The sequence below is a fragment of the Anastrepha obliqua genome, chromosome 2 (assembly GCF_027943255.1).
Source record: "Anastrepha obliqua isolate idAnaObli1 chromosome 2, idAnaObli1_1.0, whole genome shotgun sequence".
NCBI classification, from domain to species: Eukaryota; Metazoa; Arthropoda; class Insecta; order Diptera; family Tephritidae; genus Anastrepha; species Anastrepha obliqua.
This window is the reverse complement of record NC_072893.1, coordinates 49,724,625-49,750,216: the sequence shown is the minus strand read 5'-3', so window position 1 is coordinate 49,750,216 and position 25,592 is coordinate 49,724,625. Positions and strand designations below refer to the sequence as shown.

Sequence of the window (25,592 nt, the reverse complement as noted above, 5' to 3'; positions counted from 1 at the left end):
CTTGCATCGCTTTAATGTGGCAGTCGGCCTATTATGAAAATAATTTATTTTTGCTTTTTTTGGCTCTGTTCTAAAGTCATTTGTTTCTCGTTGCACAAAATTAAAATTTTTTTCCAACAGTGTTTTAAGTCTACTCTTTGAGGAGCCTTCGCATAGTTTGTCTTGGTGTTTGTTTTTTTTTTTGTTTGGTTGTTAAATAATTTTGTGGTGGCAGTTTGAGTTATGGCGCAAATACGAATTTATGCAAATAATGGTAGTATAACCGTTTTAAAGCAATAAAATTATATTGTGAAATTGCAAGAAGTTTTCACAATATCAAACAATGCATTAACCTGGACAAGGAGAGCTCTACTATTAACTGAAATTAGCATTTGGAGTAGCTTATGGTAGTAATAAATTTTAAATATTTAAAAAATATACTAATAATAGCAGGTGAATGGATGGAAGTTCAGGCCTAGCAAATAAAAGGTAGGCACGATTTTTATTCTACAGATGGACGAACAGATGTGACTAAATCGATTCCTCTCATAATTCTGAGAAATGATCAAATTTATTTTTAAAAGATAATCCCTCTCAAATGTTGGCCGCAACTGCGTCATAAATCGGCCATCCGTAAACACCAATTTTGAACGACTCGCTGGAGGACTTCGATCGGTATCTCGTAAATAACTTTAGTAATGTTGACTTCCATTGCCTTAGTCGAAGCTGGTTTATTCACGAAGCATTTAGACTTTACACACCTCTATAAACAAAAGTCCAAAGGTGTGTTAGCACACGATCTCGGTGGTCAATCCACTGGTTCGAGACGAGAGATAAATTGCCCAATGACAACGTGGTAAGTCCGGTGAATCCATTGTTTCACGGACTGTATGGTAAGTCGCGCCGGCCCCGTCTTGTAGAAGTGTTGGAACCAAATGTTGTAGAGATCACGGGCTTGAATTTCCGGTATTGAAAAGTCATTGGTCGCTTATCATGGCGCGATAGCATTCGTCATTCACTGTTACATTGGCACCACACCCTCCCTCTTTGAAGAAATATGGGTCGATGATCCCTCCAGCTCATAAGCCGCACCAAGCGCTTGTTTTCAATGGATGTAATGGCTGTTATTGAATACTTTTGGATTGCACTTTAGCTGAAATAAAGCAAATTTGCTTAGCGACATAGCCATTAAGCCAAAAAGGGGTGTCATCGCTGAACACCATCAGTTGGCCTGAGCGCGCGATGAACACTTTTAACAGAGCGTTGATTTTCGTACCACAAACTAACGATTTGTAAACGTTGTTGAGGCGTAAGTCTTTCCATGATAAAATATCAAAGAATACTGAATACTACGGACTATAGTCATGCATGATTTGTCAAAGAAATCCTACTAAACAAAGTACCTCTAATCTGATCACATTTTACACTCGCTTTCATTCGAAAACGAACATGCAAAGAAAGAAGAAGAAGATTAGAAATTTAAATTTGAAATGTTTATAAAATGGAAATATTCAGAATTTTTATTTCTTTTTAATAAATTAACGTAATTTTTATTAAAGTTTCCATATAACAAATATCGAGCCTTCTTTCTATGGCAGAAATGCGCAAGACCGCTTTTAAAAAAAAAAAATTCAAAAATTAAAGCGATCTTTGAGCCACTTTGAATTACACTTTGTTATACCAAAATTCAATCAGCCAGAAAACTGCATACTCGAAATTGTTTAAGAGATTCTGATTAGAAAGTTTGAAATCATGTTGAAAATTCGTTGCATTTTTATTTAATTAGCACAAAGCTTGCTGCATGGATTCATATGTGTTTTGGTAGGAGAATGAAGAAAATTATTAAGATTAAATTAGCAAAAAATAAATTGTCCATAAATCTTTGAGTTCTAGTTAAGGGATGCTGTGATCCAGTGAATGACTTCATGAGTTGCCGTCTTAGCGAATTCTCTATTACAGCACAGTGACGTTTGGAATTGGTAGAAAAACTTTAATAATGGAAGTAATAAAAAATTTACAAATATTCGACGACAGGCTAATCGCAGTTTTAAATACAAATTTTCAAAAAAAAAAATTATCTAAATATCTCCTTACATAAGTACATATTTTATATTATATGTACTTGAAATTTTCTAATCTGCAACTCAGCAACACCTCACCAGCTTATCCTGTGCCACACATAAAAATATGCCCGGGCTAAGCTACCTTGCCGCAAAACATTTTTTTGACACTGCAAAAAAAAGAAGATTTCAAAATGAGCAAAAATGAAAAATATAATAAAAAAATAAACAGTCAAATCATCGTCATTATCTGCAATAGCAATCTTTTTTGTGTATCAATAACACCGGCAAAGCACTGCGAGAGTTACTATCTGTGTGTGTGTGTGTATTTGCGTGTATGGTTGTGTGGGGATGTCCTTACTCAAACGCCTCCTTGCCAGGTTTTGCTATCCTATTTTAAATTGAACACCGTTAACCGCAGTCATCATCGTTGCCGAGCTAGCAATATTCTCAAATGTCATTTGCAGTGTGGCTGAATTGCGGCCGGGCTAGTGTTACTTTCATGCCTGAAATTGTTTACTTTGCTCGCTTTTCGGCTCTCCTTCGTTACATCTAAGCAGTTTAAGAATATTATTTGTGCGCAAGATGTCCAAAGGATCAGCAAGAAAGTAGCCAGACGGCCTGCCACACAGCAACACGGCCAACAACGCATACAAATGCCTATTACTGGGCGTTAAGGCAAATGGCTGTAAGTGCCCATATACACACACTCACACACACACGTACACATATATATACATATGGTAGAAATGGCTGATTCTCGGATCATCTGCCTTGCATTAAAGTTTATTTTCATGCTGCTTTTCTGCCTTCTTAGCGTCTCCTTATCAATATTATCTGTGCCACACTACCCTCTGCTTTTTGTGCTGTGTAACTTTGTCTTTGTGTGCGCTTGTGTGTGTGTGTATGTGCTGATTTTTTTTCTACTTTACTTTCAATTTAAAAATGTAAATTTTTACAAACAAATCACGCGTTTTCCAGGCGGTTGGGCAGCTCATTTGATGATTTTGTACTATTCGTACAGCGGCTCGCGCGCGTTCTCTGCCACTCTTTGCCACCGCCATTGCATTGATTGGACGGTCAACTTAGCGAAAATATTTTCGGTAATATTGGATTACTTGAGCCGTTTATTTGCCAGTTTGCTCTGGTCGTTTGTTTAGTACTCGATTATGAGTAATAGCGTATAAGTAATAACATTTATCTACAAATCGGATGATGGCGTCACAAAAACAGGAAAATACGCAATAGCAAAGCGCGCACAAAAAAAGGCAGAAAGCGATTGAAAGATAATTCAATCGGAATTGAAGTATTGGAATAACCCCTCAAATGGCCGAATGATTTTTTATGCTACAATAAATATTTTCATGTTTTCATTTATTTCGACAAAAAAAAAAAAAAACAGCACGAATATAAAAATAAATATGTAAATAATAAAAAGTGAATGTGCGCCTCATTATCGTAGGACTGTTATTTGTATATTTGGAAAAGAAAATTGTGTTTCATAGTATTCTGACAACTATAAAATACGATAATAGAAGATGCTGGGGTATTGCAAAAACGTTCAAAATATAATTCCAAAATCACTTCCCAAATCCCGCATACCCAACTAACTTCAGCGACGCACATGAAAACTAAGTTGACCTTCGTAGCTGAATTTCTATCATTCGCAGCATCAGCGAGGCATATATTTCTTAAATCATATTAATCCAAATCTACAGGGTTTGATTGAAAAGTAATGAGCCTTCCCGCGCGGAGCGTCCGTCTGCCAAGCGATCAGCCGAATCGGCTGGTGGAGAAAAATGATTGTTGGACCTTCCCCTTCCACTAGAAACTGGTCCCAGTTCGCTGGCAACAGCGGTCCAGTCAACATCGCTCCGCGCGTTAAAGCTGTTTTAAAAGTGTGTTAGGATTTTGCAGTGGCGAAAATCCAAGGTCAAAACCATCCTGATCATCTTTTTCGACTCTCGAGGCATCGTCCACAAGGAGTTTGTACTTCCAGGAAGCACTGTAAACGCGGCATTTTACAAAGAAGTGGAGCACTGAAAAACCGCGTGGCCCGGGTTCGGCCCGACCTCGTCAACAATTGGACCCTTCATCACGACAATGCGCCGGCGCACACCGCCTTCCTCTGCACCTCTGCATTGGCCCAGATGGGGGTTGCGGGGCTTCCCTACCATCCCTACAGCCCAGATCTGTCCCCTCTGGACTTCTTGTTCCCACGCCTGAAAAGAAAGCTGAAAGGAAGGCGTTTCGACTCCATCGAGGCGGTCTAAAAAACTGTGACAGCCGACTTGAACGCGATTCCGGCGGATGAGTTTAAAAATGTTTCCTGCCGCTATCAGCGGTGTATTGACGCTGAAGGGTCCTATTTTGAAGAATATTAGTTGTATAAGCCAAAATAATAAAACTGCTTAAAAAAAACAAGGCTCATTACTTTTCAATCAAACCATGTAGCCAGAGATATTCAAATCAAATATGTTGAGACATGGCAAAGTCCCTCAGAGACATAGTCAGCTTTCAGTCTGTGTAGACAAACTATAACCTATGCGCAAATTTACGTTGTCTCTACACCAGCAGTTTAGTAAGTCAACTGAAGAGCTATCCAAGAAGTTTTATTTTATTATTCTTATTAACGCTCCCCTATACTTAGCCCATTTGAAGAACCATGTCTTTGCCAATAGTTCCCACCCTTCTTTCATATCTTCGCAATTGATAATTTTAGATCCTTTTCCAGGTTAGAGTGTTAACTCCAAAGCATCTCGAACTATCCGCCTATGCACCCCACTATTAGGCTCTCTCTGGCATATATTCCGTGCCGAAAGTTCCCACCTTTCTTTCAAATTTTCACAGCTGATAATTTTAGTGCGCCACCTGCCGGGTAAGAGTGTGAACTGCAAAGCTGGAAGAATTCCCTCCCAGTGTATCCTAGTACTCACCTCCCTTGGAACAGATGTCTGTCCTGGAAGTTCCTTCTTCTATTCGCGTCTAATAATTCCGCCATCTTCTGCTAGACGAGAGTGTCAACTGCAGTGCTTTAGAAAGTCCCTGCCAATGTGATTTCTTCCAAGCACCAAGTCTTTCTTGATAGTCCCAATAGATCCTTTTTGTATATTCTCACAGCTGATAATCCTAGTACACCCTCTGCCGGGTAAGAATGTCAACTGCAGAGCTTCAAGAACTCCCTCCTAATGTAAGTCAGTGTTTAGGTCACTGTGAGTACTATGTCTTTCAAAATCTTTCCCTTGATAACTCTAATAACTTCATTCGAGTAAAACTGTCAACTGCAAAGCTTTAAGAACTCCCTGCCATTGCATTACCAGTACTCAGTTTCATCTAAGTACGAAGTCTGTCCCGAAAGTCTCCATCCATCTTTCATATTTTCATACTTAATAATTTTAGCTCCCCCTTTCGGGTAAGAGTGTCAAATGCAAGGCTTCAGGAGCATCTTTCCAATGTACTTCAGTAATTAACTTGCTTTCGGTACAAGATCTGCCTCGTAAGTCCCGCCATTCTTTCATATTTTCGTATTCGGTAATTTTAACAACCTCTACCGGGTAATAGCGTAAACTGCGGAGCTTCAGGAACTCCCTAAGTAACCAAATTTTTGTCCGAACACCTTGGTTTAAGTACCTCTTGCGAGTTTTAGCCGTTCACCAGACTAAGAAAAACCGCTCAAACCGCTCAGGATGCCAATTCGATTGCGAAAAAATATAACATCCAACACTTAGTCGTAGGAACACTTCATATTTCTTACATAGGAGCATATTTCTTCATTCAAGGAGAAGGTGTGTTGGAGTCTCATGGGACTGGTCCCAGAAACGGCAAGAATTAGTGGACCATATCCCAATCATGTGGAGATGACTGCGCAGTCTGTAAGGGCCTGTGAGAGTTTTCAGTTTAGCATTGGGGAGGCTTAGGTGTATTTTAAACCTCTTTCGGTTGTACCCTTCCAGTAAGGATTTTGCCTGGCGTAGCGCCGTAATTTGGTATCAGCAAACCTTCCTTAGTGTTAGCTTTTCACTTCTAAACTTCTCCTTGATGATGTGTTGTCGCATAGCAAGGAAGGGCTCGAATCGTTTAATCGTCTTTCGCCAATGCGTTCGCTACTTCGTTCGCAATTATATCCCTGTGTCCTGGGATCCAAATTACCCGTATGCGATTGTGCGTTCCTAATAGATTCAGTTTCTTGATGCACTCAAGATCCAGTGAGGACTTAATCTCACAGGATGATAGAACCTACCTCTGAGAAAGTCACCAGACTCATGACGCAGCACAATACCAATGCACACTGTGACTTTTTATCGTTTTAGGATGCCAAAATTAAAAAAAAAAAGTTCTGCGAAAATGATTTTCTTTCGGTATGTTGTGTAAAAATTACCAAATTTTACGACAGTGTACTCAAAATTTATCAAAACAATAGTTTTAAGAAAGATAACCGTTTACAAACACAAGCCGGTGCGTCAATTGAATAATTTTTATTTATTATCCGAACATCGCTGTGAAGTTTGTCAAAATATATAATACGAATAAGTATCAATTTCATAAAATTGAGTATTTGCTGATTAAATTTCAACAATTTTGTACTTCAGGGGTAAGTAAGAGGATTATAAAGTTTTTACTATCGATACAAATCCGCTCAGTAAAATATCACTAAAACAGCCAAAGCTTAATATTATTTTTGATATTTTACTGAGAAAAACTTATATTGGTCCATCGAGTTCCGTTCATTCTTTAACAGCGAAACGACCTTTAGGATTCTGTGTTTCAGATACTGGAATAAAATTTTGCTACAATTTGCTACCACAGCTTTAAAAGAAGTTTTCATGGCGATTCCTCGGAAAGAACTTTTTGAAATTTCGCTGACGAGCTCAAAAGAAACGCGTCGTGATGCGGTGTTAGAGAAAATTTTTGCGGTGATCGGAAGAGACGTGGATACTAAAAAGCTAAGAGAGCGTATAAAAAAAACTGTTTTTCCAATTTTCTTCAAAGTGGGAGGGATCTTGCCGAGCTTAGGCCCGTGTTCTAGCCCGTAATTATAGTTGGTTTTCCAAGAGTGAAGACTTTGGAAAATACCGTCTTGATGTTGGGCCATCAACTTCATCCTCCATTAGATCCAATATAGGTAGACCACATGTGGCGTTTTCCGATTCTTCTCTTCGCACAAAGAAAAGAAAAGCAAATAGTCTTTTAGCAGTATCAAATAGCGAACAAGTGTTAATGGCGGCAGAAATGGGACTTAGATCAAACGGTAAGAGAAATTCCGCAATATTATTTAAAGAGCTGTGTTTGTCTTCACCGTCAAGAGGTACTGTGTTGAAAAAATATCGACTTTCGAAAGAGCGCAACAAAAGTTTATCGCCAGACCAAGCACTTGCGCTGATAATAGATGCAAATGATTCAACACATGACTATAATATGCATAGACAGCATACAGCAGAAATAAATCCCAAATTACCCAAATCCCATGTTACCCAGAAAAAATCACAGTAACCGAAACGTATGCCGAAATTGAGTTGCAAGCGCTAAAGTTAAGAAATCTAAACAATTTGTATTTAAATTGGCACTGGAAAATGCTTTTAAAGTAGAAAATATGATTATGTGAAATTTTACCTTATATGTGGGCAAGGGGAAAAAGTGGGCGTATCACGCCCATTTTTATTCTCAAATCAGATTTAGGTATCTGCAACCACACTGCGAAATTTGAAATGAATTGCTCCATTGGTTTGGCTGTTATTAATTTTGGCATCCTAAAAGTGAAAAAAGTCACACTGTGCAATGGTGAAATATGAACTTTTGTAACAGATCTCTTATACCACTTCTTTTCTTTAGGCCTTTATGAGTAGATGTACGAGTGAACGAATTGAGATCACAAAATGTTATCGGCCCCAAAAAGAATAGTGGCTGTCTGTTTATCGGCGGCCTAATACCATGCAATTCCGTATTTTGTACAGACGGCAAAAATATGAAATATTCCCTTACTACCACGCATATCAAAATCCGATTTGGCAGAGCACTAATAGTGGCTTGGTTGTCTAATAAGGAGATAATAACAGCGTAGGCCAGAGTTAGCCCTAAGTCTATCGTGATAGAAACTTTAGTACCAGGTTCACGTGCTTACACCTGCGCCTGTTCGTGCCCTATCTTCTTCGCCCATCTCATTAATCACGCCGATCAGTTACGAATTGCCAAAGTTATTCAATAATTCCAGACTATGGCCAGACTAAGATGACGCACATTTTAATGCTGGAATACAATTTTTCTGAAAAATAGAAAAAATAGTCTTCCACAAGCTGGCAAAGTTAAAACCCGATACGCAAAGTTGCTTCGTCTTTCACGAGCAACAAAGTACTACTATTATAAATACTACGAAAGTGGATGCAACTGCAATAAAAAGTAATAATTTGAAGTAGCAAAGTAGCAAAAAAGAAATATGATTAAGTACGGAATTGAAAACGGTAACAGCTGTGCACCTTTGCGCCATTTTGCCATTATACTAACGAAGTCCCAGCACTAAATTGTAGTTGCTGTTGTGCTTCGCTATTTTCCGCCAACATCCGGCACACCTCTCCTTGCAGCGATAATATAAATGACCTACTATTCAAGAGTTGATTGTTTTCAAAATTATTGCCAAACCGCCAGCGGCAATAAACGTTATAGTATAACAAAACACAAACACACACACACACCGACATATACATATTCATATTTTCTCACCTCCAAGCGCTTGCCTAACTTATATCGCCGCCGCCAAAAAACAGCATCGTTATGCCCATCCACGCTGAAAAGGTGGAAATGACAACGGAAATATGTAGCAAAAAAAAATTCAAAAAAAAAAATACATAGAAAATATTATGAAATAGGATACTACACAAATAGAAAGGTAACAATAAATAAATGCGCACACATCGCAATTGAAAACAACAAAAAAATGTATCTCGCTTCATTGAAAGTGGAAAGGAAACTCATTTCGTTGATTTCCCAAATGATTTCGCAAATAAATTTTAGCGCCAATGCTAAAAACAAACAAAAACATGTTCCAGCCGAGCTGAAATAATCAGGTGCAGAGTGGTTTCCATCACCCTCGCCTGAGCTATGCCCCCCTCATACTTTTTCTTTATTGCATTGAAAAAACATCGCCCATAGTTCAACATACGTTGAATGGAGTTGTGTGTCAATATTTATTTGTTTTGCGACTGCTTTGTTTTTATAGTCACTCATGCGTCTGGCTGTAGACTCAAGACAAAGTGGAGAATAAATAAATACTCCTGATATATTATTGTGTTTTTAATTTACCAAAATTAATATTCTTGTGGCGGGTGTCATAGGATAGGGGTGGGCAACCGCACGTGGCTTGTGGAATGTCAGTTTAGGCTATTAGGAGCTTGATTTCAAGTTATGGCGCATGAAGCGTCAAGAATGATTAAACAAAGTTTTGTAATACGACGGCGGCTCAGTGTGTGAAATGAAAAGTACTTATTTTTCTTCATTAAGGTCGAATTCATTTTTCAGATATTTCCTAGAAGTTAGTTAAATTATCAACAAAAATGCTTTGAACTTGAAAGTATGCCGACTTCAACAAAAGTAAAGCCTTCTCTTCTAAGCTAATTGGTAGCTCTTAAAAAACTGTATCGGCTGTTTTTTTAGCTGCATGAGAACTATCGATATCGATAACTACGATTTCACAGCTGAAAATGGCAAACTGTGTTGACACCAGAATAACGTCTTTAAATAAAATAAATAAATAAAATAAATCTGTGCGTGAATCCCATAGAGCGAAATGTTGAAGAAGGCGACGAAATGTCGCTTCGTTTGTTAGCATTTGTCCTTCGAGTGCGTGGAAAATTTTACGCAAGGATTTCAACTTACGTGCCTATAAAATGCAGCTCGTGCTTGAATTGGAGCCAAACGTTTGTTGTTGTTGAGGTGGTTGAATATGTCCACTGAATATTGACCAGCGCCGTTTTACTACCACTGTCTCGTGTGATGACGCCTTTTTTTTTGCTTTTTTTTTGTGTTTCCAAGTCAGATCCTTTTGGTCAGGTCCACGTATAACACCAAGTCCTTTATCTCGATGTCTGAGATCTCTTTTATTTGCTGTAGAAAAGGCTTACCGAAGGAGCGGAGTCGTGCTCAAGCTAGCCCCGGACATTCACATAAATAGTGGAAAAGACTTTCCTTCGCCCCTTCCACTTGACAGCTTCTGCAGATGGGATTGAAAGGGAGATTGAGTCCGGCTGCATGCTCCATTACTTTCCAATGACCTATAAGGGTTGCAGTGATGCGTGAGAGGTTTGGTCGAGAACATCCTAACAAGTGATTCGTCCTTAGGATTTTGTATAACGGCCATGTGTTTTTTGCTGTAATAAATGTCGTTAGTTGCTTCCATCTTCTTTCGGCTAAAGCATGATAGTGTGAAGCAATGGATGCTTTTAATGAGTTCAGTGGGGTGAATACATCACTGCCTCTGCCATTTCTAGTGTCGAACCTTTTCTTGCTAGCTCATCTGCTCTCTCATTACGGGGAACCCATATCGAAGAGATTTCAAGCCAATGACTAAGCAATGCCAGCTCCTCTCTTTACTGTAAGACTAGTTTGGATGAAATGGAGTTGGAGTGTAAGGCCTTTATAGCTGCTTGACTGTCTGAGAAGATAGTTACTCTTGCAGCAACTTCCTTATAGAGTTTTAGTGATTTGCATGCTTCTCTGATTGCTAAAAGTTCTGCCTGGAACACGCTGACATAATCAGGAAGACCAATTGACTGAGATAGGTTGAGTGGCTCCGAATGGAAGCCAGTGCCCACACCACAGTTCATCTTAGAACCATCGGTATAGATTCCGGTATCGTATCTTCCAATCACCTTCCCTTTGCTCCTTTCGGCTCTCGGTGGAAAACGTACAGTAAAGCCATTCTTGAAGTTAAGGGCGGGGACTGTGTAGTCTGACCTATAGGAGGATCTTACTGTAACCGTACGACCTTGTTGTCCTGCTTCCTATGTCTCTGAGTCTCACCGCGCTACATGTAGCGATTGTTTAAATGTGTAAATGTAATGGTAGCAGATGAGTTGGTACATTGAGCGCTTCAGTAGGACTGGTGCTGAGCGCTCCTGTAGTTAAGATACACGCTGTTCTTTTTATCTTGTTCAGCTTGATTTGGTTGTATTTCTTTTATTTTCAGGACTCATTAAGACTTATAACTCATATTTAGTGGAAAAAGTTGTCAAAAATTGAACCGATCGAATGCGCCACGTAACTCCTAGGCGGGGCAGACACGCAAGGTCAAGTTCATAATAAACCAGACTGAGCTAAAATAGAAACGACAGGAACTTTGTTCTGATAACTTCTAGTTTATTTATTCAAAATAGTCCCCTCTGGCCTCGATACACTGTTTTGGACGACCTAAAAGCTTTTCGAAAGAGTTTTGCAGGATCACTGACCAGAATGTCTTTTAGGATGTCAGTACAAGCCTTTTGGCACGAATTCTTTTTGGACGATTCCTTTGGAATCATAAAAACATTTCTCCAAACCCCAGTTTTTGGGTGGTGGCTCGTCTGGGGCCTTCCATTTGGCACTTTGACGTTTAGTTTCAGGTTTATTTTGGAAACACCACGTTTCATCATCAACTTCAATGTTTTTAAGGAAGTTCTCGTCTTTTCTCGCCTCTTTAATGAGGTCTTTCGAATGTTGAATTCTGAGCAATTTTTGGCCTTCAGTTAACTTGTGCGTAATGAAATGTACACAGACCTTTCGTAAGCCCAAGTGATCACTTAAAATACGATAAACTGATGTTTTGTAGATATTCAACTCCGATTCCATGAATTTAAAGGATAATTTCCGTGCATTTTTAATCAATTTACGATAAATTTCAGTGGAGTTTTCGGAGTTACTGATTTGGGGCGACCCGTATGTTCATTGTCATTTATGTCCTCACAACCATCTCTGAAACGTGTAAACCACGCACGAACTCTGGCCCGAGATAAATGATCAACGCCATAAGCTTTTTTCATCAATTCAAATGTTTCGGTAAACGTTTCCCATTTTTAAAACAAAATTTGATATTAGCCCTTTGTTCGAAACTCATTTTTGTACCGGTGACACAAACATACTGACACTTTAGTCGCAATAATTTCGCTTCCACTAAACCGAATGTCACCAAACTTTCACTGGAAGTCAGCTGAGGATGAAACTTCCAACGCACTTACTCATTAGAAAGTCTTCCAGCTGTTAAAAAAACACCAGGCACTAAGAAGGCGAATGAAGAAAATACCCTCTCAATACAACTTAAAGTCATTATTTTTCAAACCGATTGTGAGACCTTAACTTTCATAGCAGGTGCTTACCTTTTTTTATTTCCCTCCGTAAACTCTTGCCTCAATCTAGTTTAATGGAGATGAATCCAAGTTTCATGCCCAGTATTTATCTGATTCATAAATTCGTTGCCTTCAAAACAAGAAAGCTGATTGGAGTCTCTTTCAAATATTAACATCTGCCACTCTTAATCTGAGAAACTCACCGAAATCTGATGAGAAATAAATCGCAGCTGTTGAACACTTTAACACCTACATCCAACTAGCAACTGCGAAACCTATGCCCATTCTAAGCAAAAATGCATAAGAATCTCTTCTTTTGCAAAAGAAAAACTGACTGAAAAACGTCAGGCTAGATAAAATTAAAAAAATCGAAGGTAACGTCCTTCATATGATTTGACGGGGAGCGGAAAAGATGGTCATCGGTCGGTGCAAGGTCCGGAGAATGCTGAAGGAGCTCTTGGAGTGCGGCTTTAACAACTTGTGCAACTAGGACCTAGAGTTGTCGTGAAGGAGTATGGTTTGACCATGCCGATTAGGTTGTTTCAGTCGAATAGCCGCATTCTGATCACCACGTTCTGATCTCAGTGATTTGACCATGTCGATCAGGTCTTTTCAATCGAACAGCCGCATTCACGTGGTGTATTGTTCTGATCTCAGTAATGCTGAAGAATGTTTATCTGCTGGATTAAAAAACAAAAAATGTCACTATTTTACTCATGAAGCGCAGAGAAGCACACCATTTTTAAGTATCTCGTCTAGTGGCAGCTCCAATATTCCGAGGCCCCATATAGTTCATCCATCTATCTTTTGGGTGTGCACCCTTCTACTACACTACTACAGACCACCTATTTTCCAAAAGCTCAAGCCTTTCGAATTGCATAGTAGCCCAAATGAGAAATATTTCGACCACATTTTCAAGTTATTTAAAAAAATCTAGGCCAATTACCGCTATTGCGTTACTAATTTTAATTTATATAATAGAAATAAATCTACTAAAAAGTCAGAAAAAAATTTATAAACTTTCCTTAATTTCTTACAGGACCCCGACGCCTCTTTCGACATTAACGGCAACGATTCGGATCCAACGCCACAAGATAATGGTGATAACAAACACGGCACCCGGTGTGCAGGTGAAGTGGCTGCGGTCGCATTCAATAACTACTGCGGAGTTGGCGTAGCTTACAATGCGAGTATTGGTGGTAAGTAAATGCAATATTTGCTGCTATTTTGTAAAAACAAAACCTGCAAAGCAGAAGCATTCTTAATTCTGCTAACCCCGTAAGAAAAGCTTTACTGCAAAAATTGAATATTTAAGTACACAAGGACATAATGCGCTTCCTTAAATAAGTGGCAGAGCAGCTCGCTTTGCGCCTGGTATGGGTACCGAGATACTGTAAAAAACCGGGTAGGATAGGAAAGAATAGATGGCTGCCCACGCAAGGGGCCTGCTTGGACAAATTCGCTCATTCTGATACCTTACAGGGGGGAAACGCAGAGGAAAAACAACCAAACAGGTGAAAAAAGAAAGAAAGGGCATTGGATCAGAGAATAACGAGCAATTCTGGTTTATTACATTTGCGCTAACCGCTTTAAGCTACTGATAAAATTCGCCAGGTGTGCGATATTCAAATCTGCAATATGCGCAGGTGAAACAAAAAAGTGAGACCTCAGAGAAAAAGATGCTGAGATGATTCCATCTCGTCCTTCAGATACCTTCTGCAGAAAAACTTGAAGTAATCTCAAGTTTCACCGCATGAAAGCCTCACGGACAATGCCCGGTAAGGATACCCACCAAATTAGAGAGATGTCGCTTTGTTAATCTTAGAAGTTCCCTCGGGCGTCCCCGATCTACACCTGGTTGGATCTTGCGACTTTGTAGGCTTGCGCACTATGGTAGCCCTCGCTGAGTTCACGCGAGATTCATTTTTCCAGAAGTAGATCACAGGTTTTCAAGGGAACCCCAATTCTTTCATTTCGCAATGAAACCGTATGCAGGGTCCCCTGTCTAGCCAGCTTATCAGCCCAGCAGTTTCAATCAAATGAGCCTAATATCGAAGTATTCGAATGCATTCAAGAGAGATGTCAGGCATTCCGCAACTAATTTCGAACGCACAAACAAGATTAGCAAACCAGGTAACGAGAAGTTAACCGAGCTTGCCCAAAAATGGTACGCCGGTGCCACATTTGTAGAGCTGAAAGATGTTGGATATATCGCCTACTTACCCACTTACCCCGTCGTCTGCGTAAGGGAATGCTTCCTTAGTTCCTCTCACAATGAAGGAGAGACAGATATATTTTTATTCAAAGCGCTACTTATAGTCCTTATCAAAGCAGATCCGGAATATCTGGAAATCCCCCTGGAAGGGCTAACTGAACTGCTTCAAAGGAGTCGGATGGTTTGAAGCCATGTAGCGATAAGACTGGTGAACTTTTCTAAGCACCACAGTTGGTCTTTGCGACAACGCAGTGAACCCTTTCTTTCAACAGCAGCAAAACGTGACAGCAGTGAGCGAAATACATTTAAAAGCGGCTTATATCACAAGCGAGAATTTCTTTAATTATATCCTAAGCAATTCATATCAATTTAATGCTGCACTCTGTGTAACAACTATTCGCTTTCACATTCTGGCCACTGGCCGAATATTTTTTATTTTTCCGCTTACATTGCTCATTGTTCGTAAGCTTAGCTCATCCCCGTCTTCATCTCAATTTCCGCTTATACTCCTTTATAAACTTTATACAAATCAACCTGACTTACCTCAGATATTTTTTATTTTATTCCCTTTCTTGCATTTTCTCTTTGCAGGCGTCCGCATGTTGGACGGCAAAGTGAATGATGTTGTAGAGGCACAGGCATTGAGTTTAAATCCATCGCACATTGACATCTACAGTGCCTCTTGGGGTCCAGAGGACGATGGCTCGACCGTAGATGGTCCGGGACCATTGGCGCGGCGCGCTTTTATCTATGGCGTGACAAGCGGACGACAGGGCAAAGGCTCAATATTTGTATGGGCATCGGGCAATGGTGGACGCTACACGGACTCATGCAATTGTGATGGCTACACGAATTCAATTTTCACATTATCCATTTCGAGTGCAACACAAGGCGGGTAAGAAATTTATAGTCACATACACACATATGCATGCACCTACTTCATATATACATACATACATCAGTAGCTGATGTGTGTGAGTGAGTGAGAAGCGAGTGAGGTGGGAACAAATGCAAACATGCAAATCACACATACATATGCAAATGGAGATATTTATATGTAAACATATATGTACATACATAGGCGAGTGAAATGTATGCCGAAAATCACAGCGAAATTTATTTATTCGGAAAATCCGCGCGCAAATGCGATTATATATTTTGCGTGTGTAGAAAAATATGAATGCGCTGAGTTTTAATGCTGCAAATGAAAGGAAATTTGTATTTGTATTCCTTTTTATATTTTTAATAATATATCATTTAGAGGCAATTCACTTTAGAAATGTGTGATTATTCAAATATTATAAACATTTTTTTATTACATTTAAGCTTCTTGAATGGTGTGCTAACCGCCTATGCAATTTTGGCGGGGCTCAATAATGCGCATCAGTCTTTTTTCTCGTACAGCGAAGCCGCTGCATTTTAATTCACTGCACTTTTTGCCCATTGCTGTGAAGCTCTTGGTGCTTATCAACCTGTTTTCTTTCGGAGTATTTGCTGAAGCCCTTGTGAAAAGGTCCTTAAAACGTCCGCAGAATACTTTTACCTCGAACACTTCTAAGACTGCCATATTAGATGTTATTATAATCCTGCATTTTGTGCCCCACGTATAACTGATACAGATGAGAGGGGAATATACCTATATTTAACAGTGATGTGGACGTGCTGTTTGCTTGCCCGCTGTTAGAAATTTAAAAACCTGAATGCAAAAATTAAATGAAAATATATAAAAATTTTCTAAATGAAATCGAGCGCAAATTCCGTTATATATTTTCGACGTTTTCACTGGCTTTAAACCAAACCTCAACTGTAGTTTACTCTCAACTTCTGTTAAAAATAAAAATCGCATTTAATGGGAAGCCTAACAAAAAATTTTATGTTACCAGTTATAACACCGCGTTACACACATTCTGTCCTATGAACCAAATATACTTTTTCGGAAAGGGGATAAAAAATAAAAATACACGTGTATCGGCGATTTTCATGTGCACGTCACAATTTTTTTTTTGTATTTTATAACTTTAAAAGAGCAATTCTTGTATTTTATTAATTTTATTATATTAAAATTAAAAATTGTTACATTAAAAATCAGCCGCCACTATATTCCACTGCTTCCGATACTTCTGGTTCCCCGCATCTCGCATTCGATGCAAGAAATGTTGATAGCTTTGTTGGTGCTACTGTTGGTTCTCCATCCCTTAATTCGGGAACATCATCAAAAATCTCCATTGAAGCCGCTATACGTTCTACTGGTGAGTACAGAACCGCTAGAACAACCGATTCTACATTAGCGTAGCGAATTTTGTTGCGGCGAAAGTATTGGTACACTTCAGTTTGAGTAAAAGTTACGCAAAAGTAGCACAGTTCACTGCAGTGCTCCGTTGTTGGTACAGAGTACTTTATTGTTGACCTTCCATCAGTAAACTTGCATAAATTTCTATAGCAATAGTCGCACACGACTTCCGGAGTATACCACAAGTAAGGAACATAAGCAGTCTTGAATATTTTCTGAAACGAATTAACCACTGTTTTCGTAATATTTTTAAAATTTTTACTTGGTGCGAATAAGCCACAAACGTAACAAAAGTTATTTCGAGTCGGGCACTGCATTTTTCGTAAGCTATACACAAAGACGTTTTCGCGCAACAGAACTTAAAACAATTTCAAAGTATATGTACGTCTCCTAGTAGCGCAACTGTCAGATGATCGGAACTTCCGGAACTGTAACAAACACACAAACGGCACAGAGTGTGTTGTATGAAACAATAAATTAAAGGTTAATAAGTTGTTTAAAAATTTGGAGTCTCTTCAAGTTATGCCGAAAATTTAGAAAATATTAAAAAAAAACATCAAGAAAATCTGAGAATTGATAAAAAATTTTTTTTTTTTAATTTTACATAATAAAACATTTCCACGAGTCTGCCTGCAGAAATTCAGCGCGATAGGATCACGGAAAAAGGGTTAAAAATTGATCTAAAGTTTTTCACACAGGTGGACTACGAGCTCTATATTTTATACATAAAAAAAATATTCTGACGTGTACATCAAAATCGCCGATACACGTGTATTTTTATTTTTCTCCCCTTTCCGATAAAGTATATTTGGTTCATAGGACAGAAAAAAAGTTCGTTTTTGTTACGCAGTGTAATCAGATTAAGGGGTGACGGTGGTCTAGAGCTCGAAAATTTAGGATATTTGCAGGAATTTTTTTTACAATAAAAAATGAAACACGATATTTAATTTTTTAGGCTTTTTATTTAACTTCTTTTACATACAAAACTGAATCAATTTTTTTTTTTAATTTTAATAATTTTAAAAATAGCGCTGAAGTTGACCCTCCCGAAAAATTGAACCTGCACGGTGTTGTCTGTTTTGGCTCTTCTATTTATCTGAAAAAGAATAAAAAAAAATTAAAAAATGACTCGGTTTTGAATTTAACACTCTAAAAATCGGGTTTTTTTAAGTTTTTTAATAAAAAAAAATACGAAATAATTGAAATAATAAAATAATTCTTGTACAGGCGATAGTCATTGATGTTCTGAATGGCACATTAAAATTGTTGGTGGTTGAATAGTTTTTTTTTCTTTTTTGACAACACCAGGTCGAAAAAAGTCGTTTCGAGATAAATGAGTTTAAAGTTTGAGGTACAGGAGCGCGCGGACCGCTCTCTACCTAGTTAGTGGGCTGCAAGAGCTATAGTATTGGGAATTTCCGGATGAAAAATTCTCAGTATATTCTTAAGATACTATTTTCAAAGTATCGAAAAAACAAAAAATCGATTTTTTGAAATTTCTAGGCCACCAGGTCCCCGTCTCCTTCAAGCATTACAAGCATCATGTAAGCTTTCAGGCGCAGGGCATCATAGAAATAAAAGAAGGAAAATTAGTTGTAAATTTCCATTCTTTCTTCCTTTACTCTAAGTATCCACATTAGGGTGGTCCCCAAAAAGACAAGGGACGGGTTATTTATTATGGCATATCCTACTACGCCAATTCACAGAAACTTCACTTTAGTCCTCATTGAAAACAAGACAGGCATTCTTTTATTACGAAATGCAGTTAAATGCAGTCATTCCTTCCTTCAATATTCTCATTAACAGAACTTAGTTATATCACTCCAGATGCCTTTTATTGATTGTCTATTCTAAAATTCCCGAAGGGTAGCGTTGATTGGAACAATCGACTTGTAAGTAAGATTATTTCCACTTGTAGCCTGATACTAAGGTCAGCTAAAATGATTATATAACCCCGTTTTATTATGAATACTTACGTTAGCACAGCTTACTTTATTAGATAAATAAGAGAATTACGCTAAATCCCGTTTTCCGAGATTAGCTCAAGTACCGAAACCGAACCCCTTTGCTTTGCGTCTCTCGTTAAAAGATCGGGAGGCCTTTGATTCACATGCTACTTTTGCTCGATATGACCGCCTTTTGCCTTGACTATGGCGTTGAGACGGTCAAGAGGCGCAAGCTGCCCGAATGTGACTTTCAGGTATTTTGACCCACTCGCGGACAATGGCTTCTTTCAGCGCCTTCAGACTGGTGAATCTCCTAGTTCGGAGACTGCTCTCCAAAATGCCCCAAAGAGAATAATCCATCGGTTTCGCGTCTAATGAGTTTGAGAGCCATTGTGTGGACGTTATGAAGTTCGCAACGTTGTTTTTTAGCCATTCTTGGTTCACTAGAGCTTTGTGAGACGTCCTGTTGAAACGTCCATAGCCTGCCACTGAAATGTTTGTCTGCCCATGGCTTCAAAGCAACCTACATAATACTTTCCCGGTAATATTTCGCATTGGTCTTTACGGCACGCTCGATGAAAACGATTGGAGAGCGCCTGTCTGCGGTTACAGGGGCTCAAACTAACACCTGTGGCGCGTGCTGCCTCCTGATGTCCAATCGATAACTCAAATTGTCATATGAACTGTCGGTCAAATAAACCCTATCGTTTTGCCCAATTTGAAAAATTTTCTTGTCAGAAAACAAAATGTTCGTAAATTTGATGTTTTTGGCCAAGCGAAGCAACTCCTTCGCTCTCTCAAGTCTGGATTGTTGCTGCTTTAGTGTGAGATCATGCGCCCTGGATCTTGTAAGGCTTGATTTTGTGATCATTTTTCAGTATGCGGCGGATACTACGGTCAGATATTTTCAGTTCTTTCACCATTTGATTGGCACTTCATCGTGGATTTCCCTCAGGTCGTTTCTTCACTTTTTGCACCATTTCACGTCTTTTGATGACCACTTCCATGACGTTTCGCGATGCTACCAGAATCATTGTAACGAGTAATGGTGCGATAAACAAAAACTTTATTTACTTTAAGGTGCTCGAGCTCACGAACAATCGCTGGTTGGGATTTTCCAGCTAAATATAATGCAATCGCACTATTACGTTTGAAATCCATTACTGATTTTCTTTTTTCGCGTTTATTCTCGGCAAATGCTTCCGCGAGCATGTAAAAAATACTCTGGGCTGTCATTTAGCCAACTAACGGACAGCTAATGCCCGTATATCAGCAGCGCGAGTGGTCTGAAGTTGATTGCATTTCGAGTGCTCCGCCTAGTACAATTCGGACAACGCTCTTAATACTTTGGATGGAAAGCTTTATATTAAATCAATATTGCTACATATTCATAAATGCTATTTAAACATTTTAATAAAAGTATACTTTGAGTTTAAACCATAGAAATAAAGCTCTATATTTGCAATTATTATATAATAAGAAAATATTACAAATTAAAATCAACCATAAACTTTAATTACTCAAAATTACTCCACTCAATTTATATCGTTCACTTCACTATCCAAAACTGGCATGACTGATTGCAACCACCAACCACTAAAGTACAGTAATAATGTTGCTGTAGTTGTGGGCAATGTGTGGTGCTTCGACCACAGTTAATAATAAAATATTTACTACGCCACACTTTTCAATTAAACCATTTATTTATTTCCAAGCAGAAATATTTTAACATTTCTGTTAGTTTCATAGTTGCTGTTGCTATTCTGCAATCAACTATTGCAGAAAAGTCAATTATGGTCGAAATGAAAATTGCCATTTGTAGCGGTCAAACGAGTATTAGAAGCGTGTGACGAAAAAATTCAATAGTTTTTGCTGTTGGTATGGCCAAATACTTATTTAATTTCATTCGATTGCAAGTCATTTTGTTCTATCATAATGTGTTGGTGCTTTGCATTCGTACATTGTGCGCACACATTGAACGCTGCTACATACGTACGATTCAAATCAAATTTTAAAACTTCCATTCGATTGCAGTGTCGCATATTTTGAAATATTATTTATTTATTGTTTTTCTTTTTTTTTTTTTGTTTTTTAATAAAACTAATTTGAATATTTATTTATTATTTGCCTTGCCTTCATTTATTCACATTTAAAATCGCTCATACGAATGCTGAAGTGTTTGCTGCCCATGCACGTGGATAGCCTACTTTTAGGTGTGTATTGGTACAAGCAGAGTAGTAGTGGCGCTGTATTAGGTCTGCTATTAATTGGCACTTAATGAAGGCTTTCATGGCATTTTATGGTTAATGAAAAATTTAACAATCGTTTGTATGTGTTTATGCACTTGTTTATGTGAGTTGGTGTATGTGTGCGAGCATGAATATACCACTCATACCTATAAGCATGCAAATACAAGGTCTTTGAAGTTCGAGTTAATTTCTTGGCAAAGCTTATTTGACTCACCAGCTGGACTAGAGTTGTTTAGTGAAAATTAAGAGGTACTCTCAAAAGAATCAACCGATTTTGTGTGCTCACTGATTATGCCGCGCGTTTCTTTTGCTGGTCACAACCATCGTTTTTGCTCGAGTACGAATCTTTTTGGTATTAAAGATTATGCGGTAGCTTCCTTCAGTTGGCGCAATAAAATTGAGCCAAGTTCTCTAGTGGCGTCATTTAGCTCAACAACATATTCTGTTTCCAAATGTGATATGTTACGTCAACGTCATGTCTGCGCCATTAATATTAGCAACAATTATATGGCATATTTAATGAAAGACCCTCAAAAAAACCAAGTGTACCCAAACAAACTCCCAAAAACCCTCAACAATCTGATCAAAATCGATTTATGAAAATTTGCAATTTTTGCAAAATATTTAATATTTCTACGGTTTGCCATATCCCTCCAACAGAGGCCGTGCTAAGTGAGTTAAATGAAGAATCTTACTTGTTGTTGTAGCGGCATGTAATATTTTACATTTACCTGTATGTTTAAATGGTGCTGCTGTAGTAGGATGCCTTGGATGGATATGAATCCGTGTCGTTCTGGTAACATGAAACTGACTACTGTGGGGCGTTAAGATTTTAGTCCATTGCCTTGGTAAAATACACCAGTGGGCATTAGGGTGGTCCAAAAAAAAATTTGTATGCTGCCGCCCCCCAAAATAGTAAAGAATGAAAAATAAAAAGACCCGTATTTTTTTTTTTTTTAATCAGACCATATTTAATGGTGCCGCCGGGGCTTTGAAATATCCCATGTATTTTGCATGGGAAAAAAATACTTTTTCGTAGATTTCATGTAAAAACCTGGAAAATGAATATATTTTAACCGGATAACTCAGTTTCTCTTCATAATTGGTCAGGGAATAACAACCAATTATGAAATAATTAATTTTTTTTGTATTAACTATTTTCATAAAAGTAATATAAAATATTGTTTTTCGATTTTTTCTTAGATTTTCGTTTTATGGGGGCTTTTTGGGGTTCTATAAAAAATAGTTAATACAAAAAAATTAATTATTTCATAATTGGTTGTTATTCCCTGACCAATTATGAAGAGAAACTGAGGTATCCGGTTAAAATATATTCATTTTCCAGGTTTTTACATGAAATCTACGAAAAAGTATTTTTTTCCCATGCAAAATACATGGGATATTTCAAAGCCCCGGCGGCACCATTAAATATGGTCTGATTAAAAAAAAAAAAAATACGGGTCTTTTTATTTTTCATTCTTTACCATTATGGGGGGCGGCAGCATAAAAATTTTAATATAAATTTTTTCCCATGCATTTTTGGACCACCCTAGTGGGCATTCGTTCTCGACGTTGAACTGAAAATTTCGCTGCGAATTTTGAGTTACGTACGAAAAGTATTGTTGGCAGATTGGATATTGAAAATATGTGATTCAAACAGAATGTTGCCACATGCCACACAGCTAAAGCAACAATTAATTCGTTGTAAATGAAACTCCCGAAAAAAAACTTTTGCTTTGTTCTGCAGCACTTTTTCCGCCACGATGTTACGATTTAACGCCTTGTGACTATTTTTTAGAAGACCAGCTCAAAGCATGAGTTTATGTGAATTGCCTAAAGAAAATAACCTTGTCAGGGGAGTTGGTTGCTTTGAAAATCTGCTGACTACTTAAAACGTTAATATTAAAAAATGCGTGTGCTAGACAAAGGTAGAGATATACTCGTAGTGTTTTGTTCTATTTGCTGAGTAGCTAAATAACAACAGCATTTGTACATTGTGGAAGGGCAATATTTTTTGTAGAAACGAAAACACCACAGTATATTTTCTGATTGGGAAGCAAATCTGGGTGTAAATATAATTTTTTGAAAATATCTTGACTCCAGCTATCGGGAAAATGTTGATCTATGCTCAATAGAATTTCAATAGTTTTCGACTCGTAAAGAAGAGGAGGACAAAATTTGATATTCTACACAAAATTTCAAGTCATAACGAATAAAAAATAATTAAGAAAAAAGTTAATTAAAAAAAATAATAATTTAAGTATTTTGGATATTGGTGTAAATTTTCTTCAAAATTGGTTTATTGTAGACTTGAGCATAATAAAAAGTAAACTGGAAAAAATTATTTTTTTTTGGTTAAACTGTTTTCGAAAAAATTTTGGAATGTTTTTTTTGAGATTCACGAGATTTTTTTCAGTTTCATGTAATTTTGATAAAATATGTTTTTCGAAAAATTGTGGAAACCATTTTTTGTTTGTTTTTGAGATCACCAGATTTTTGAGATTCATGCAATGCCGTTTTTATTATTAAAAAAAAATTTCTTTTTTGATAAAACATGATTTTGAAAAAATTTTGGAAAGAATTTTTTTATTTTTTTTTTAGACTCACGAGATTTTTGAGATTCATGCAACGTTGCTTTTAACATTTAAAAAAAATTTTTTTTTGATAAAACATGCTTTTGGAAAAAATTTGGAAACAATTTTTTTTAGGTTGAATTAGTTTTAAAGGTGACACACAGATGGCGCTATTTATCACTTTATCGCGTTGGCAATACTGAATATATATTCATGACAAAGCCTCATCCCTAGGCTTTGTTTATCAGTATCTGTCATTTCGCTGAAGTATAAACAACGCAGTGTTTTCGTGCTCCGAGTATGTCAACTTTCGTGCCGTCGAAACGCAATTTGCGGGAAGCTTTGCTTTTCTGCTTCAATTTGAAAAAAAAATACAGCCCAAGCCCGTGAATTGCTGCAGGAGGCCTACCCAGACCATACTCCGTCGATTTCAACATGTGAGTACTGGTTTCGACGATTCAAAAGTGGTGATTTTCACACCGAAGACAAGGAGCGTCTTGGCCAGCCCAAAAAGTTCGAGGACGCGGAATTGGGGGAATTGGTAAACGAGGACTCGTGCCAAACCCAAGAAGAGCTTGCTGAATCATTGGGCGTTGATAAATCAACCGTTTGCAAGCGTCTAAAAGCGTTGGGAATGATCCAAAAGCAAGGACATTGGGTCCCGTACGAGTTGAGGCTGCGCGACGTCGAACGGCGATTTTTTACGTGCGAATTGCTGATCGAGCGACAAAATAGGAAGGGTTTTTTGCATCGGGTGGTGACTGGCGACGAAAAATGGATCCACTACGATAACCCAAAACGCAAAAAATCATGGGGTTTGCCCGGCCACGCATCAACGTCGACGGCCAAGCAGAATATTCACGGCAAGAAAATCATGCTCTGCATTTGGTGGGATCAGGTCGGCGTCGTATATTTTGAGTTGCTCCAACCGGGCGAAACAATCACGGGGGATCGTTACCGACTGCAATTGATGCATTTAAGCTGGGCATTGAAAGAAAAACGGCCGGAAACGGTAAAAAGGCACGACAAGGTTATTTTGCAACATGACAACGCTCGGCCGCATGTTGCTCAACCTGTCAAAAAATACCTTGGAACGCTTGGCTGGGAAGTGTTACCCCACCCGCCGTATAGTCCAGATTATCATTTGTTCCGGCATATGAGTCTCGATTTGGCGGACCAGCGGTTCTCCTCGTTCGAGGCTACCAAAATATGGGTTGAGTCATGGATAGCCAAGCAGCGGCCAGAATTTTGGAGAAACGGCATCCGGAAATTGCCCGAAAGATGGGCGAAAGTTGTAGCTAGCGATGGCCAATACTTCGAATAAAATATTTTGTACCGTTTTTTCACAATAAAGCCCCAAATCTTCGAAAAAAACCTTTAAAACTAATTCAACCTCCCTATTTATTAGACTGACGAGATTTTTGAGATTCGTGCAATGTTGTTTTTACCATTAAACGATTTGTTTTTTTAAATGTTTTTGAAAAAATTTTGGAAACAATTTTTTTTATTTTTTTTTTTTTAGACTCACGAGATTTTTGAGATTCATGCAACGTTGTTTTTAACATTTACACTTTTTTTTTTTGATAAAATATGCTTTTAAAAAAAATTTCAGAAACAATTTTTTTTAGACTCACGAGATTTTAGAGTTTCATGCAATGTTGTTTTTAACATTAAATAATTTTTTTTTTGATAAAACATGATTTCAAAAAAATTTTGGAAACAATTTTTTTAATTTCCTTTTAGACTCACGAGATTTTTGTGATTCATGCAATGTTGTTTTTAACATTTAAAAATTTTTTTTTGATAAAACATGCTTTTGAAAAAAATTTTGGAAACAATTTTTTTTTTTTTTTCTAGACTCGCGAGATTTTCGAGATTCATGCAATGTTGTTTTTAACATTTAAATTTTTTTTTTTGATAAAACATGATTTTTAAAAAAATTTTGGAAACACTTTTTTAATTTTTTTTAAACT

General features: G+C 37.8%; 1 protein-coding gene across 2 annotated transcripts in view; it reads left to right on the top strand.

Moving 5' to 3' along the window:
• Window positions 1–25,592, top strand: part of LOC129236893 (furin-like protease 2) — a 174,391-nt gene that overhangs the window by 52,996 nt on the left and 95,803 nt on the right. For both annotated transcript variants that reach the window (XM_054871182.1, XM_054871181.1), the window contains exons 5-6: window positions 13,386–13,545; window positions 15,153–15,456. In XM_054871182.1, coding sequence (XP_054727157.1) covers window positions 13,386–13,545; window positions 15,153–15,456 — 464 coding nt within the window. The remainder of the gene's footprint in view (window positions 1–13,385; window positions 13,546–15,152; window positions 15,457–25,592) is intronic.